The sequence below is a fragment of the Electrona antarctica genome (genome assembly GCF_951216825.1).
Source record: "Electrona antarctica genome assembly, chromosome: 16".
Lineage (NCBI taxonomy): Eukaryota > Metazoa > Chordata > Actinopteri > Myctophiformes > Myctophidae > Electrona > Electrona antarctica.
Window position 1 is genome coordinate 33,426,458 of NC_136797.1, and position 16,183 is coordinate 33,442,640.

Sequence of the window (16,183 nt, forward strand, 5' to 3'; positions counted from 1 at the left end):
ATTGCACAGAAACTACACAAACAGATTTTATTTTATTTTAACAACTTTTAGTGGGCAGAACATTTAAGTGAGTTTTCTCTTTCACTACATGTGCAATTATGCGTTGGCTTTATAGGGCAGTACAGTGATTAGCGAAGGGAGTTTTTCAAAAGCAAAGGGGGATGAAAAGTGGCACTAATGCTCAACTATCAAATGTTTATTTCTGTCATTCTTCCGTATTTAAGTCTTCATATGCGTGTGCAATGCATGTTTGTATATATGCTTTCACGTTTCTTTTTTTAACTGTTGGGATCGGTTGTATATGTATGGTTAAGGAAATTGATTAGTAACAGTAGCCTGTTACTAATGACAAACAGCATTCTACATTTCAAGTGACTTACAGTTACAGCAGTGGTTCTCAACCTTTTCAGGCCGTGGAACCCTCTGTACTAAATGTTCTGTTCTGTACTAAATGTCAAAAAATACTGACTACACGGCATCTTGTCTTCATTTGTAATCCACACCTTCAAGTCTACTATTCAACAGTCATAGCATCATTGTGTGTATTGAAAGGAGTTGTACATTTGTTTGTTTTTGTTTTTTTCCTTTGCCAATGCACTTAATTTTGCCAGGTTTGAGTAAACTGAATAAAAAAGGAAAAAACATCAGCAATTTTGCTTTGTGGTCAACCAATGGGTTCTACAGATGTTTCATAGATCAACAGGGAACAGCTTAGAGATAGCTATAGGGTACCACTACATAACTCATTATCATTGGGAATTATGCTGTGACTAATTTTCTCAGGTAGCCTACAACATTCTTGTAGATGCCTTTGTGGTTGTTAAAAACAAGGTTTAGTAAACTCACTGAATCCAGGACCCCTGTCCTATACACACAGAGTGGTTAATCTAGCTTTTTCGTGAACAGGGGAAATTCAACTTTGCCAGCTATTTCTGGAGTCATGAATCAAACTTAGATTTTGAAATGCCATACACGTCAGCATGATTCTGATTCTTAGACGCTTGTTACTATGGTACCCAGACTGAGAGGAATTTCCCATAGGAATTTCCACAGTAGCATTGAGCTAATGGGCAGTAAACAGTGACTTAGTGACCTCTGCTGGCTGAAATGTGCCATTAGTACCTGCTTGTGTTTTGTCCATGACAGCCAATGCAAGTCTCCTGCCAGCCACTCTGTCCTTCAATTAACAGGTTGACTAGGATCAACCATAACTCTTGAGTTCAACAGATGTTTCATAGATCAACTGGGAACAGCTTAGAGTTAGCTATAGGATACCACTAACTAACTCTGTCATTGGGAATTATGCTGTGACTAATTTTCTCAGGTAAGTAGCCTACAACATTCTTGTAGATACATTTGTAGTTGTTAAACAAGGTTTAGTAAACTGGGAAAACTTATATTGTTTTTGTCTGTTGCATTTTGAGTTATATTACAAGCTATGTTGCTGTTAATGATTAATAACACTTTAATCATTGCAAAACTAGAATATAAAACATACGAAAACACATTATAGTATACATGACACCAGACGTGTTAAATAGGCTATATTTAAAACAAAACTCACCCTTGTAAAATATAACAATAACAATTACCAAGACATATTCATACATTTTCTAGACCCACTGACTGACCCTTAAAATATTCTTAATACTGTAAGGCAGCTATATTTGGTTTCAGGTTTTGTTACAAATGCAATGCTGTAAACCAGATAGGGGTAGTATTGTGTTACTTCACGTTTGACAGCAACACAAGAAGATGCAGTAAAGTCCGACTCCTCAGGCATAATTTACCTATTTTGTACCAAACTGAACACACAGGACAGTACAGTGTATACAGCTACTGTATAAGGTGAATAACTGAAATTATCTTCATCAGCGCTGTCCAATGTAGCTGACTGGATAGTGTCTTGCTGTGGGTCCTCAAAGAAGGACAGCTCAACAGCAGGATGACTGTCCAAGAAGGGTAGGCCACTGTGGGGCTTATGTTTATAATGCCAATCCAGAGGATTCTCTTGTCGTTTGAATTGTCTTGTCTTCTTCTTTTTGCAGGAGAAAATGTGTGGACAGTCTCTAATGAAGAAATGCAATCCAATCAAAACTTTACCAGCCCCAATCATTCCTAAATCCATCTCGACATCATAAGCGAACGAGTTGCACTCATGATTTCTCCACTTTGTAACTGGCTGTTTGAAATATAGAATGTGTTGTGTGTACTTGTAATAATGATGACTTATCTATAAAGTCCTTTTTGAGGATCTGGATACTGTCTGATGACTTACGTGCATAGGATTATTTGTAATTAAATTATGTGCATAGGGAAAGTTTAAATCAGCTGATTCTCAGTCACATACCCATTTTAAAGGTAAATCAAAAGAAACACAATGTAATGATATAGAATATACTTTTGCCCATAATATGGTAACAAGTCAAGCTGCATGCCTTCATTACAACTATGTAAAATTGACTAATTAATGGGAACTTATATTGTAATTTGCCATTTATTAACGTTAATCAATGGCAAAAAAAGATATATATGACCGGTATAATTAATTTAAAATACAATTTACTTGACTTTAATTAATAAAATGTACACACATGGATATAGCTGGTCTGTTCATTTTTAATGTTATTTGTTGAGCATAATATAGTGATGCATTTTACCTCTGTTTATCAGTCAGCTACTACTGCTTCTGAAGAAGGAATTTAATACCCTGCTGTTGTGCCGATGCAATGAATGATTTATCAGCAACAGAATTGATAGGAACCTTGTGCTTCAGATAAGTGATTAAATTACAAGATGGATTCATTTGTACTTATGTTCAAGAAGTTTTCACAATAGTGATGATGCAACTGTTGTAGCATAAGTTTACCAAATAGGATAAGTCAAAACCTTTTATTGTTTGTGTGCATGCCACGTTTAGCTGATGCCATATGCCATCAAAGCTAAATCAACAGCATTGTACAGAACAGACCCTTAATCCCACACAAACATATTTCCGTCCCCTAATTATTAACAAACGATTACAGTATAACAAAAAGAAAATCTGAATAGTAACTACTCAAAAGACTTACGTGTGATGGATCTGAAGTCTGTCAGCCATGAGAACCACTTTTAATTTTCCTTTTACATATGACTAGATGAATAACTGGGACATGGAGCTCACCAGACAGCAACTTTACTCAAAGGGTGACTGCTGATCTACTTGATTTGATATGAAATTAAGTTTTAGTTTATTGTCACATCACCAGTTTACACCAGTTAACCCATTCAGGCCTGACGTCGAAATTTTTAAAAAAAAGTTTTCTAAATCATGACAATTTTCGGAAAGATTTGAGACACATTTTAACGATTTTTCAAAAATAGCAGACCTACAAGTTCATAGTGCGCCACTCGGTGGCGCGCTATGAGCTTGTAGATCTGCTATTTTTCAATAGCTAAATTATAACAATGTTTAAAACACCAAAACGGGTTCCCGCCCCAAAATGGGTTAATGGTTAATGTGGTTAAACGCTAACGTGACATGGATGCGTTCCAGGTCTCAATGGATTAAAGCAGTGGGTGAAATTATTTAGTAAAAAGTACTGTGCAAAAAGTATAAAGCTGTATACAGGCACAGAAATTGTACTGTAGTATTGAAAGTGATGAATGTGATATGTGATGAAACATTGAAACGGACCGTTTTCTATTGGCAATAGAAAAGTGTATGTATACACTCAGATATACAAATGTTTAGCATTTCTAAATTCTATCAAGCCTGACTGCCTGAGAACACCATTCAGAACATCCATTGAGTTCAATGGAGAAGTGGCGCCATGGCCATGTTATATTTTATCCAAAGTGCTTCACAAATGTCACATCCACACGGCCCGAGGCAACCTTGCAAGGCAGCAACTGCATAGCCCTGGGGGTGCTTTCAGGGATGCTTCCACATAATGCCAGGAGGAGGAGGAGGAGGAGGAGGATTGAACCGGTTCCATTCCAATGTGGCTGCTCTATGTCCTGCCATCCAGCTGCACAGCCTACCTGTATGTGGCATATATAGAATCAAGGTTTATTTGTTATTACTCATACATGTACGATAAGTATGTGAGGTTCTAAAAACCTACTAAGCCACAACATAAACGTAAAATAATCATTACAGTTAGGGCTCAGGGGTAGAGTGACCGTTCGAACCCGAAGTGTCCTTGAGCAAGACTCCCTTTCCCCCATACTGTACATGTTTTTTTCCTTTTTTCCTTTCTTTAACTGTATATATGATGATTTCCTGTTTTTCATAGAAGTGTATACCTACGTCTTTAAATGTTCAGATGAATTGAAAATGGAGGACCCTGGTGTAAACAAGTCTTAGTGACTTTCATGGTTTAATTAATCCTCGTAGCAGTTTTTGTTTTGAATTGTGCTTTAGTTTGAAATGTACCCATTGATTCTATACCGTGAATACAAATTTATTTCAATCAATCAATAAATCAATCGATCTACCAGTACTGTTGACACTACACTGCTCACCAGTAGATGTCAGCAACGAGCTATGATTTGGCTTCAAGCTAACAGTAAAATGACGTCGGATGTCAACATCTCGTTCGACGCAAACTTCTCCGGGATTAGCCAATCAGATTTGAGCCAGTCAGACATGGTAAAGATGGCGTCTGTGAGAGACACAGGAGAGAAAACAGAGTCCTTTACCGTTATTAAAAACAATCGCTGTTATTTTCTTTGTTTGTAGAACTGATACAACAACAACACCACCGGGAATTATTCGACCAACCGGTTCGTTTCATGACGCATTTTCGCTCTGTGTTCGTTTTAGTAGATCCTTGCGAGCTTTGTTTTCGGGCTTATTATATAGCCCCGTCCCTTGGACAGCTCATCGGCTAGAAGTTGGCAAGGGAATGCTAGCTTCTTGGCTAGCATCGTAGCTCAGTAGCTTGGGTCTCTTTCCTATAGGCGTTCATGGATTGATAGCTGGACCACCAAGTGTCGACATAGGACCGCACATCGCCTGCTTTGTTTGTTTTTGTTTCAACACGACGCTTTCATGAACCGCACGGACTGAAAGCGCCGTTTGTTTTGGGGATAAATACGGACCACTGCTCTGCTCAGCGCCTGGCATTGCGACACTATCTCCAGTGTCGATGTGGATCATTCAGTGACTACTGTCCGTCATGTATTTTCTAACCGGCTGGCCCCGGAGGCTGCTGTGTCCCCTGCGGAGTGAAGAGGAGCCCTTCCACGTCCAGCCGAGCTCCCACAGGTTCTACTTCGCCGTGTTGTCAGAGACTCAGCTCAGCGTCTGGTTCAGTCGGGTAAGCAGCTGTTTGTGTACAGAGAGAGAGAGAGACCCCCGGATAGGAGGGATGATGCTCGTTGGGTGGAATATGTGGCGTTACACACTACAATCCTCACTGTAGTTTTATTGAGTTAGTGTTAATAATACAGTTACGTTACGGATTGTAGATTTCATTTAACTGGAAGTTTGTATGTACCAAAACATATTTTCTACACTGGCAGAGACAGTTACAAATGGATACATGAACACTGATTGTACTGTGAAACGTGAGAGTGAGTGTCAGTCACTCACTACTGTATATAATATTATATAATGCTGCTTTTATTGCTGCAGAGTTGTTTTTTAACTAGCCCCGATACGTTTCTCAGTCCCTACGCTCATTCTGTAGGGACTGAGGGAACGTATCGGGGGTATTTTTAACATGCAATCGCTGCTTTCCTGGCTAAGTGGCTATCCATGGATTCCACGTAGCCCAAACATTAGACTCTCGTAGAGGTTTTTTTCGATTCTGACGTTGAGAGATTCGTCAGAATCGAAAAAAACCTCTACGAGAGTCTAAATGTTTGGGCTAGATTCCACGCATAGACACGTCTTGGTACTTGTAGTAGTAGTTTTTTGAGCATCCGTATTCGTGTGTCACAACATAGCTCGTTACACCGGATTGGAATACCTAGTATAGTAATAGTATGCACTACGTAATCTTCATTTCTTAACCAGCCTTATTCCCCAACAGAGGGGTTTTATTTTTACATAATAGTTTAAGTCTGCGAGGTGAATTCTTTGCCTGAGCTTGAGTAGTAAACAAATGACAATTGTCAATTTATCTGATCATCACTTGTAAGAACACTTTTTAATTAATAGATGCATCAAGTCCGCATCTATTAATTCTTTGAACAGGGCACTGTTTGGTTCTCTGATGTGGCGTGTGTTGGGGTCACAAGTGTGACAACTAGCAGGCATTCTCTGTCTGAAGATGGACCCAAAATGTAATTTGTTTTGTGTGAAATGTTACTGGATGATTGCCAATAGAATAGGCGAATGAACATCTTGCTTGGGAAAATGGCCTTCTCAAGAATGTGGAGGGAATCACCTCTCTCTCTCTCACACACACACACACACACACACACACACACACACACACACAATTCACTGCTGCACAGCACAGATCGTAAACACTTACTAGACTATATAACTAGACTAGACGGTCTGTCGGTCTCCAAACAAGTACATGAAAGCCTTTTTATTTGCACTTTGTATTCTATTATTTGGACAAAACAAAAGAATGTTGGCCTCAACAATGTTCAGAATTATTGTTCACCCAGTAAACCTGGCGAGCGTGAGTGATAGCCATGCTGAATACTCGGCTACCTTCCTCAGTTATAGTTTCACTTCCACCATACGTACAGTACAGTACAGTACGCATGTGTCAGTGGAGAATCTCCTTCTTTCGTGCCTTCATGATTATCAGCCATCATCTCCCCCAAGGTCTTTTCTCTTCTTTATAATCCCATCTCTCCCCGAGCAGCCCAGCACTGGCCGGGCCATTTCAGTGGAGGTGCTATCACTAATCCGTGTAACACAGCAGCTTAGCCTTGTAGCCATTCAGCTCCATCACCGTGCCACCCAGACACGGCTGTCTGAATGGATTGGAAACTGCCGAGGATGTAGAAGGAACAGAGCCATATTGTGTGTTTCTGTGTGTGTAATATTTCCAAATACATGTGACTGTCATTTGTGTGCATGGCATGCATGTACAGTATGTGTGTGGCGTGTATGTACGTAATCCTTCCGCTCTCATGGGAGAGCGGTTCAGTTATTATTACACTGAGCCTGTGAATGTAGGTAGGCCTAGTTGTTACATAGTATGGGAAATGAGGGAGGAGGGGTCAAGACAGTTTCCCCCATGCATTCCCAGTTTGAGCTCAGTTGAAATGTGAGTCTTCTAGGTCATATGGGGTAACGCGCTTAGATCTGTCATCTACATACAGAGTGAGTTTGCTCTGGTCAATAATTCTACTAGTGCCCGTGTAGATCTATATTTGACTGCCTATTTACAGGGTTCAGTGATTGAGAAATTATCAAATAATTGGAATTAGGTGATTCTGTAATAATTGCGACAGGCCACCACCTTTGTCAGTATACTCAATAAAATCCTCCACACATGTCTTTTTATGACACTGGTCCTCGCTCACTAAGCTGCCTGTGAGCTACTTCCAGAGCAGGCAGAAGGCTACAGTAGCCATATATATCTATGACAGTAGCTCCCAGAAACAATTACAATACTATTGTGAGAATGTTACAAAAAACAAATCACAATATTCTATACACTTGACTACTTGCATAATTTACGTCTGGGAACAATAATGTCAAGGAGCAATAATACTGCTGCACAAACCAGACATGGAAGGCATATATATATAGGCAGTAGGCAGGCTCTAGACCGGATCACAATGTTAATTCGAAATGGAAAAACAAGGACAAATGACATAAATGTCAATTATGATTGAGCCACTGTTTTCGCACCCAGGCCGACCAGGGAGCGTCTGACGAACTATTAAGTTATACTTTTCAGAACAACAACCACACAGTGGTTTTCAGTAGAGAAGAATGCATAAATAAAAGCTAGCAATGAAGAAAATAACATTAAAATATATTGCACAACAATTACAATAAGAATATCGAGTAAATTAGGCAAATATGACAGCAAATATGTAATTATCTACTGTATGCTATCAGTACATAATTTATTTGTATTTATTGGCCACATGTTACAGAAAAAAATAGGTTTTTAAAAAGTATGACTAGTTCCTGTTCATGACAGTTGAAGTTGTTGCTTAGAATTATTGTCTTATTTGATTTCAATACTTTACATGCTTTTAGACAAATAACTAATTTTATATATTGACCTGATGTTGGATAGGAAATTGTGGAGGGCAGCGATCCAGGAATCCTGAGTTGGTGTTGGGCTGTTGGCTAGACCTCACTTTCGCAGCAACTAACTACTATATATTGACCTGGTGCTTTTGGTCTAATGGCCATGAAATACGATTGAGTATTCTTTCAACCTGGTGTCCATATTTTGGGTATGTCAGTCATTATAGATGAACATTTTCACATCTTTAAAAAAAAAAAAAAAGCCGGTCTACAAGCTCACGTCGCATTGCAACAAATTTGTCGTGAACTTGTAGATTGGCTATTATCGTAACATGAATTGGTCCTCACTAATGCTCATTATTATAACATGGCACCATTTCTGTCTATTCACTCTGTGTCTCAAGAGGATACCTACAGGGCGGGTATGCGGATAGTACCTAGCTGCAGGTTTGGTCATATAGCAGTGATTACTATCTGAATATAACCCACTATTATTTAAGCTTTTCACACACACACACACACACACACACACACACACACACACACACACACACACACACACACACACACACACACACACTATGCAGTAATATGGAAAAGTGTGATGCATTGAGATGCAAAGAATCAAATCATACCTGGTGAATTGATTTGAATTGTGAGGGCAGTGCCAATGCACACCTCTAATAGTTCTAACTAGACTTACTGGTGCACAGTTTTCCTTGGCACCATCAAGTTTTAATTGTATGAAACCGATACTGTGGGGTGCAATTACTGGAGCTGGTGTAAAATTACAGTGATAGGGCGTAAGAGATAAATATAAGATGGCTTGAGTTGCAGCATGGCCATGGGATCATGCTCTTTCACAAGTATGTCCTAGTTTTCATGCTGATCCTATAGTTTGCTTTTCCTTTCCTGAAATTGAAAGAATAACCCTTATTGTGCTTTTCATGGGTACTTCCTTTCCTGCAGACGAAATAAGTAATCTGGAAAATCAATATAGGTACTTAACACATTATTACTATTTGTCATGGGCTATTTTCATTGTTTGTTGTGGACTTGTGAGGTTGTGGACTAGTGTGGACTGTGGAGTGTACTTTTCTTGTCTTGCAGCGTGCACAGACTGCACACCACAGCCCACAGTTTCTGGTGTGTTGGAAAAAGGGTAATCCTAAAATGGCTAATAGTAATGTGAAATATTATACCAACACTAAATGACTGCTGCAGGGCTGTGAAGCTATAGTTTTGATACAATCATGCTGCCTCTCACCCTATAAAAAACATATATTTAGGCTGTACTGCTCAACAAGAAAGCAGTGATTGGCAATAAATGTTTTCTTTCTAATTATTTAATATTAAGTGTCGACTAAACAAATCCTAGTTTATTTGATGCTGTCTTGGCTCTAGAGCACTGTTTCCAAAACAGTGGGTTGGGACCCATTTGTGGGTCGCCGATAAATGTTTGTGGGTCACGAGTGAATTTTCCGTTGCTTTATGTTTAGCCTCTGTACCCAGGCCCATTTTATGCACGCTCAGATTGGTGGACCAATAGTTTCAACCAGCACCCACCTCTCTAGACCAGAAAGCACACAGGCTGGGGCAGACTACTTTTTGTTTCCTAAATTTTGTCAATTATTATTTTAAAAGATTTTCTAAAGGTTAGCCTGGCTCCAGGCCTGAATCGCTACCATTAAAAAAATATCTAATGAAGTGAAACGAAATGAAAATTCAGACTTCAGTCAGTCTAAAAGAAGGTTGAAAACTAGAATTAGAAAACAAATGTTTAAGAAGTGCTATTTTCACTAGTTTAGGTCCTAGGTCCTTTCTCTTTTGGGTCAAAAGCTAAAAAGTTGCATTTGTCTGTCACCTTGAAGATATAACAAAGTAATGTCTCAAATTCTCAATTAAATCTATTTTGTATATACAGTACACTATATTAATTGTTTACATGATGAGTATTTAAATAGTAAATGTTTAGTAGGAGCCGTTTAACTGTTCAGTAGCCATAGACATTAGACATTCCTTCGATAGATCACAATTTGCCAGCTGATGGCAAGACACAGAAAATCAAGGATTTGTCTTGCATTCGAGTGGCAAGCTCAGTTTGTCACACCTAATCTTCATTTGACATGCGGTTAACAAACTTGTAATTGGAATGTGCACCCCTGTGCATAATGTATGGACTGGAGTCTCCATTGAAGCATATGTCCTCTTTATATTATGTGTGAGTGGTTATTCTTTATGTAGTTGCAATACATTAAAATTGTGTACATTTAAATGATGTATTTCATTTTCTCCTGCAGCCCAGTGTCCTGATTGCCAGCTATATTGAGTCTGCAAAAGCTGCAGCACAGTTTGGATTCTACCAGCAAGCAGAATGGAAACCAGATGACTCCATGATAGCTGTGGCGGTGAGTACACCATTCTTTTGTCTTGCTGTGCGCCACAAACTTTGATTTCTGCTCTTCTTTACGCTCATGCTTTTTTCCTACTCCTACCTACTACTCCTTTCTCTGCTGATTATCATGGAAATCATGTCTTGACTAAGCCCTATATTCTTTGTCTATCCTACAGAAAATTGTGAAAATAGCTTATTTACAATCTAGAAATGCATTCCATTGGTTGTAGATGTGTTATTTCCGTTATTGTTTTATACAAAAATATAAACATTGATTAAACAATGGTTTGTGACCACTGTGGCAACTGGCAAAGGCCAATTGAGTCTGTGACTTCGGTCATATTCACACCAGAAAGCTTTACTGCGATTAAAATGAATCCTGCTGCACATTGTCGGAAAGTGCGCTTTGTTTGGCAGGTGTGAAGGCTCAATCGAATCCTAATGCGCACCAAAGAACCGCATTCTACTCTGCCAAAAAACAGGGTTTTTACTTCGTTTCAAAACGCAGCAGAGTGCGGATCACCACAGGTGTGAATGCAATCGCATTAAACTTAGGGAGTGAATGTACCATTGTGGGATGAAGAAGTTGGTATTTGGCACACGAGAAGGAAAGAGAAGGCATTCTTACATAGCGACGCGTAAAGATGTCCCATGGACACACATGGTCTAATGAAGAGATAGAAACATTCGCATTGAGTCTACCGAAGTATTAGGTGTGAATGTGACCTTAATGTCTGGGAAAATTAGGTGTAAATTCTTTGTGGTCTAGGATAGATATGGATTTCAGGCTCCAATTTCACTATTATCTGCAGCTTAGCAGCAGTTTAGCAGCAGTAACAAGGGCCAGTTTGTAGAAACCAGTTACCCATGGACCATTATTATGAGTATTATTCAGTTTGGGGTGAACTATCATTGCTTAATGATCTAACTCGGTAGTTCCTAAACAGTGCACTGGTAAACTGTCAGACAAGTGCACACTTGTCCCTCAAGGTTTCTGTATATTGGAGTGGGTAGTGGGGCGCCACCAAGTACTAATGTCTGAAAAAATACCGGCTATAAATATAAATAACAAAACATTGTACACAGTGGGGGGAAAAAAAACCTTTACAACCCTGAGGCTAAGTTGCAGCATAGGTAAATATGCGTGTCCTATGCCTTGGAAGGCAATACAGCTGTATAAAAGGATCTGGCTAGTGGCTACTTCAGCTATTCTAAAGACGGATGAGGAGAATACACCTTATCCAATCAGCATTTTGTAAACAAAAATCGAGTCAGTGAAGTTTGATATATCTGTTGGGCTTGGTACTGTTTATTTAAGGATTATCTCCAATCCTACGTCTTCATCACAGTCATGTCTCGGATACACTGCACGGCACACACCTGACCCAACATGTAAGTTACATGTCCACAAATAATATATAGTAGCTGTCCGGAAGAAACTCAACTCCACCCGTTTAGCCATCTTCATCATTTTTTTTTAATCTTTTCATAAATCAGCGCCATTGAACACCCTTTACGTCTGTTTAAAAAAAGAGTGAACCAATGAATATATTAATATTAAAAAAGTGCTTAGACAAGAACCTCCTAACTCCCACTTGAGCTGGAAGTTTTTTCATTTCCTGAATAATGAACATTTTGGAGCTAGGTGGTTTCTTCCAGACAGCAGACATATAAAGAATGCTCTCTTCCCCATTGACATGTGCTTTTATGAGGGTGAAATCACAGTAATAGCTGAACCGTACCTTGTATTGCAAGTTACATCTGGTGTCACAGCTGTGGATGATCTAAGCTGTGGATGATCTAACCTGTGTACCAAACGTAAAATGTTATTGGCATTGTATCAAGTATGCATGTTTCTGAGTATGCATTGCATCCTAAGAGACTGCATGGATGCGTCATTCAGGGGGATTCAATCACACCTGTGTATGTGTATAAATGTTTTTTTTTCATAGCTTTTATGCCTTTTATTGATAGGACAGTAGACTGACAGGAAATAGTGAGAGAGATGGGTCGTGACACGTCGGGACTCGAACCCGCGACAAGCTGCCAGGCCGGCATTGCACCCTAGGGTGCCTGGACCACCACGTCGGCAGGCCGGGCCGTGTATGAATGTTTTGTGTATATCTGCGTCCGTCTGATTTGGGCCAGTTGACAGATGCTGTGCCTGCTTCTCCAAAAGTTGAAGCAGATGATGAAAATGGAATGTTGGTGGTTAGACTGAACCTGCTATTCATCATAACCCTTCAGGGGACATTATTTTTGGCTGCAAGTATGACTATGATAGATACAAATCCTTGCAGTGTCTCTAAAATGTTATCACGTCTTTATCTGCAAGAACTGAAGCATTTATTTATAATGTATCTAAATTTATTGTACCACCAGTCTTCGATAAAGACCCATTGTCAGGTCAGTCAGGTAATAATGATGTGATATTGACTTGAACCTGCTCCATTTGACCCCATGTCTCATAATAATTCAAATTGTGAATAGTCAGTCAGTATCCAAGCTGAGTGAGTGAAGGAAGTTTCTCATTGAGTGGCAAGTGTCTGAGACGAGTCAGCATACCAAAAGCCATGTGAACAACACATTTTTGGAATATTGTATTTTAGTTTTTTATAAAAAAATTATCTTGAGTAACCACTTTTTCCATGTTTTATAATTTGTTGTCAGAAAATGGTAAAAAATGAACAAAATAGCTAATGTACAAGCTAATGATGTGATGATCATATCTCCACTCTGGCCTTGGAATGCCTTGTGCCAATTTCCAATATCCCAAATCTCAGCCACTCGCTCATTCACACTCGGTCAATGGTGGTGTTACGGTGAAATTGGTGACCTGCCAAAATATGTGACCACCTTGTGGATTTCACATATCACATGGCGGTCTTTAAATACATGGCCTAGTAAATACTGCTAGGTTAAACTCGTCTAATAAACAAACCTAAATTATTCACGTTCGGACACTGTTGTGTGATATCTACATGATTGTCACATATTTCAGCAGGTCACCAATTTCAAACTGCAAACTTGGGAAGTTTGCAGTTTGCGCGATTTTCGCTGCTTTTTTGCGCCACACAAAACTTCCTTGCACACTGAGTGCGATGCGTATCATTTATATTCGTAGCAATGTTTTCGCAGAACGAAATGGAGTGGACCAGCTGTCTTTATCATAGCTAGACATTGTCTTTCACCCTTTGAACAGTGCTGTATCCTTCCAGACCAACATGATCTCCACTGAGAAGTTTTCAAGTTAATCATCTAGTTGAAGAGAAAGTACTTTATGAAAAGCCAGACTGGGTGTGACTGTGAGAATAGGCAGCAGCGCGCACGCAACACACTGATTATTGAATCAAGGTTGTTCATTATTAGAGAGAGAGAGAGGGAGATAATTAACTTCTCTTCTCCAATTTTGAATGACATGTCATATAATTATCACAGGAATAATGTACACAGTGGGTCCCTGCTTCACTAGAAGTTGATTCGATGCATGCACCATGTTTTTCTATCTCTCTCCCCCTCTCTCTTTTTCTCTCGCTCTGCATTCTTCTGTGTGTGTGTGTGTGTGTGTGTGTGTGTGTGTGTGTGTGTGTGTGTGTGTGTGTGTGTGTGTGTGTGTGTGTGTGTGTGTGTGTGTGTGTGTGTGTGTGTGTGTGTGTGTGTGTGTGTGTGTGTGTGTGTGTGTGTGTGTGTGTGTGTGTGTGTGTGTGTGTGTGTGTGTGTGTGTGTGATATAGTAACAGTCAAATGCCCAACAACTCTTAAATAAATCTATAGGCTAATAAAGATTACTAAAGTAAAGAGATACAATAGATTAGATTCTTCATTCCCTCAACGAGGAAGCCAATAAAGTGCTCCTTTCATTGACATTTCAAGATATGTTTGAGTTAATGAGGACATTCCCTGTGATAATTATGACATGTCATATAGAATAAATTGGAGAAGAGACTCTCTCTCTCTCTCTCTCCCATAACGAGCGACCTTGATCATTGTGTTGCATGCGCTCAGGAAGGACACAGCACTGCTCAAAGGGTGAAAGACCATGTCTAGCTATGTGAAAGACAGCTGCGAAAACTGATAAAATAGACCCCGGTCCAAAAACTGTTTATACGGATGCAATATTCAGCGGCAGTGTGCAAACGTGATTGATATTACCTAAGGTCGATCATTTTTTGCCGTGACCTGACATTCGCTCCGATATTCATCCTGAAAAACGCAAAGTCTTTAACACTTCCATTCTAGAGTGACTGAGTGTGAGTGAGCTATTGTTGGCTGAGATTTGGGGTATTGGAATTCAGCTTTTGGGATCCCCTGTTTAGAAGTAGCTAATATGGCCTTGCTGGAACTGTCACCTCCCGCTCTGGATATATGGTAGAAGATGGATAGAATAATTATCTTTTAATAAGTTATTATAAAAATATTGTTGGATGTAAAATAATCCAAAGTTGTGTATTTATATTGTGCAGATGCACAAGCTTGCATACAGTCTGTGCTTTTAGGGTCCAAGCTGTTTTGCATAGCACCGCTTATTTATCTGGGTTTCATCATGTACGCACATTAGCTATTCTTTATCTCTGGTCTGCCCAGGCACTGTTGTGGTATTTGGACATGAGCTAGCTAGGATTTGGTGTGGAAGAACACGGCAAGTGTTTCTCCCAAAACACTTCTGTAGTCATTCTGCTGACACATCAGGTGCTGGCCCAGGGTCTTCTACGCATGCACGCACAGACGCACACACAGGCATGTGCAAAAAATCCTTGGGAAGAGTTTTGAATATTGCCCTACACAACTTGTGAAGTGTTGTTAAATAAATATGAAATTCCTGTTCTGGAAAGTCTACCTCGCTTAGAGCAGTCTATTGTGGAACCTGTATGGAACCTGTATGGAACATGTAAATGACTGGTCTAATTATTAGGCTTAGGTAATCAAAGAAATGTCAAAATAAAGGTTTGCCCCCAGGCTTTGAAAGTCGCCTTTTACTGTATATTCAACCCGAAGACTTCAAGATAGAAGAAAGATGGGGTTAACCCCTTAAATAAGACAGTATTATGTGGTCTTGAACTCTGCTTTGTATAATCAATGAATGTAACTCTAAAAAACGTCCTAGAAGATGCCTGGCCTCTATTCTTTCACTCTTTCTTTCTTTCCGTCCCTCGTTCCATCTGTACCTCTCGCAGTAAGCTCAAGTACACATGAATGAATGCTATGAATGTGTCTGGGAAAGCCATAACTCGGACTGCGCTCCACCTCCAGGCATAACCAGCCAGGGTTCATTTGGCTATGGGCGAAAGGGGGGCAATCCATGTGATGCCTCTGCTTTTCATACCTCCCACTCTCTGGTCATTTTTTATTTTAATTGCCAGGAGAGATATGTTTATTATCCCTGCTTCTGGTCATTTAGTACATGGCAATTCCTCTACTTTCTGGCCTTGACAGCCCATACATCCAAACAGAATCCAAAATATGCCACTCCATTTGCCTGACTTTATGCATGCGCATACCCTCTATAAAATTGTATGTTAAGGCCATTAACCCAGGCTTTCCTGTTTTGGGCAAATTTCTAACGCTTTGACAAAATGGTTCTGAATTTATCAATAATGTTAAATGTTTTTCTTTTTAAAATGTATTATT

At 39.5% G+C, this 16,183-nt stretch overlaps 1 protein-coding gene and 1 long non-coding RNA gene across 3 annotated transcripts in view; both read left to right on the forward strand.

Moving 5' to 3' along the window:
* Window positions 1–1,198: 1,198 nt before the first annotated feature.
* Window positions 1,199–3,020, forward strand: LOC306939565. Its single transcript, XR_013791882.1, has 3 exons — window positions 1,199–1,324; window positions 1,876–1,962; window positions 2,049–3,020. It is a non-coding gene; the product is annotated as an uncharacterized lncRNA (long non-coding RNA).
* Window positions 3,021–4,599: 1,579 nt separating this feature from the next.
* Window positions 4,600–16,183, forward strand: part of ric1 (RIC1 homolog, RAB6A GEF complex partner 1) — a 57,431-nt gene continuing 45,847 nt past the window's right edge. For both annotated transcript variants that reach the window (XM_079524353.1, XM_079524354.1), the window contains exons 1-2: window positions 4,600–5,303; window positions 10,462–10,569. In XM_079524353.1, coding sequence (XP_079380479.1) covers window positions 5,163–5,303; window positions 10,462–10,569 — 249 coding nt within the window. In that variant the 5' untranslated portion in view covers window positions 4,600–5,162. The remainder of the gene's footprint in view (window positions 5,304–10,461; window positions 10,570–16,183) is intronic.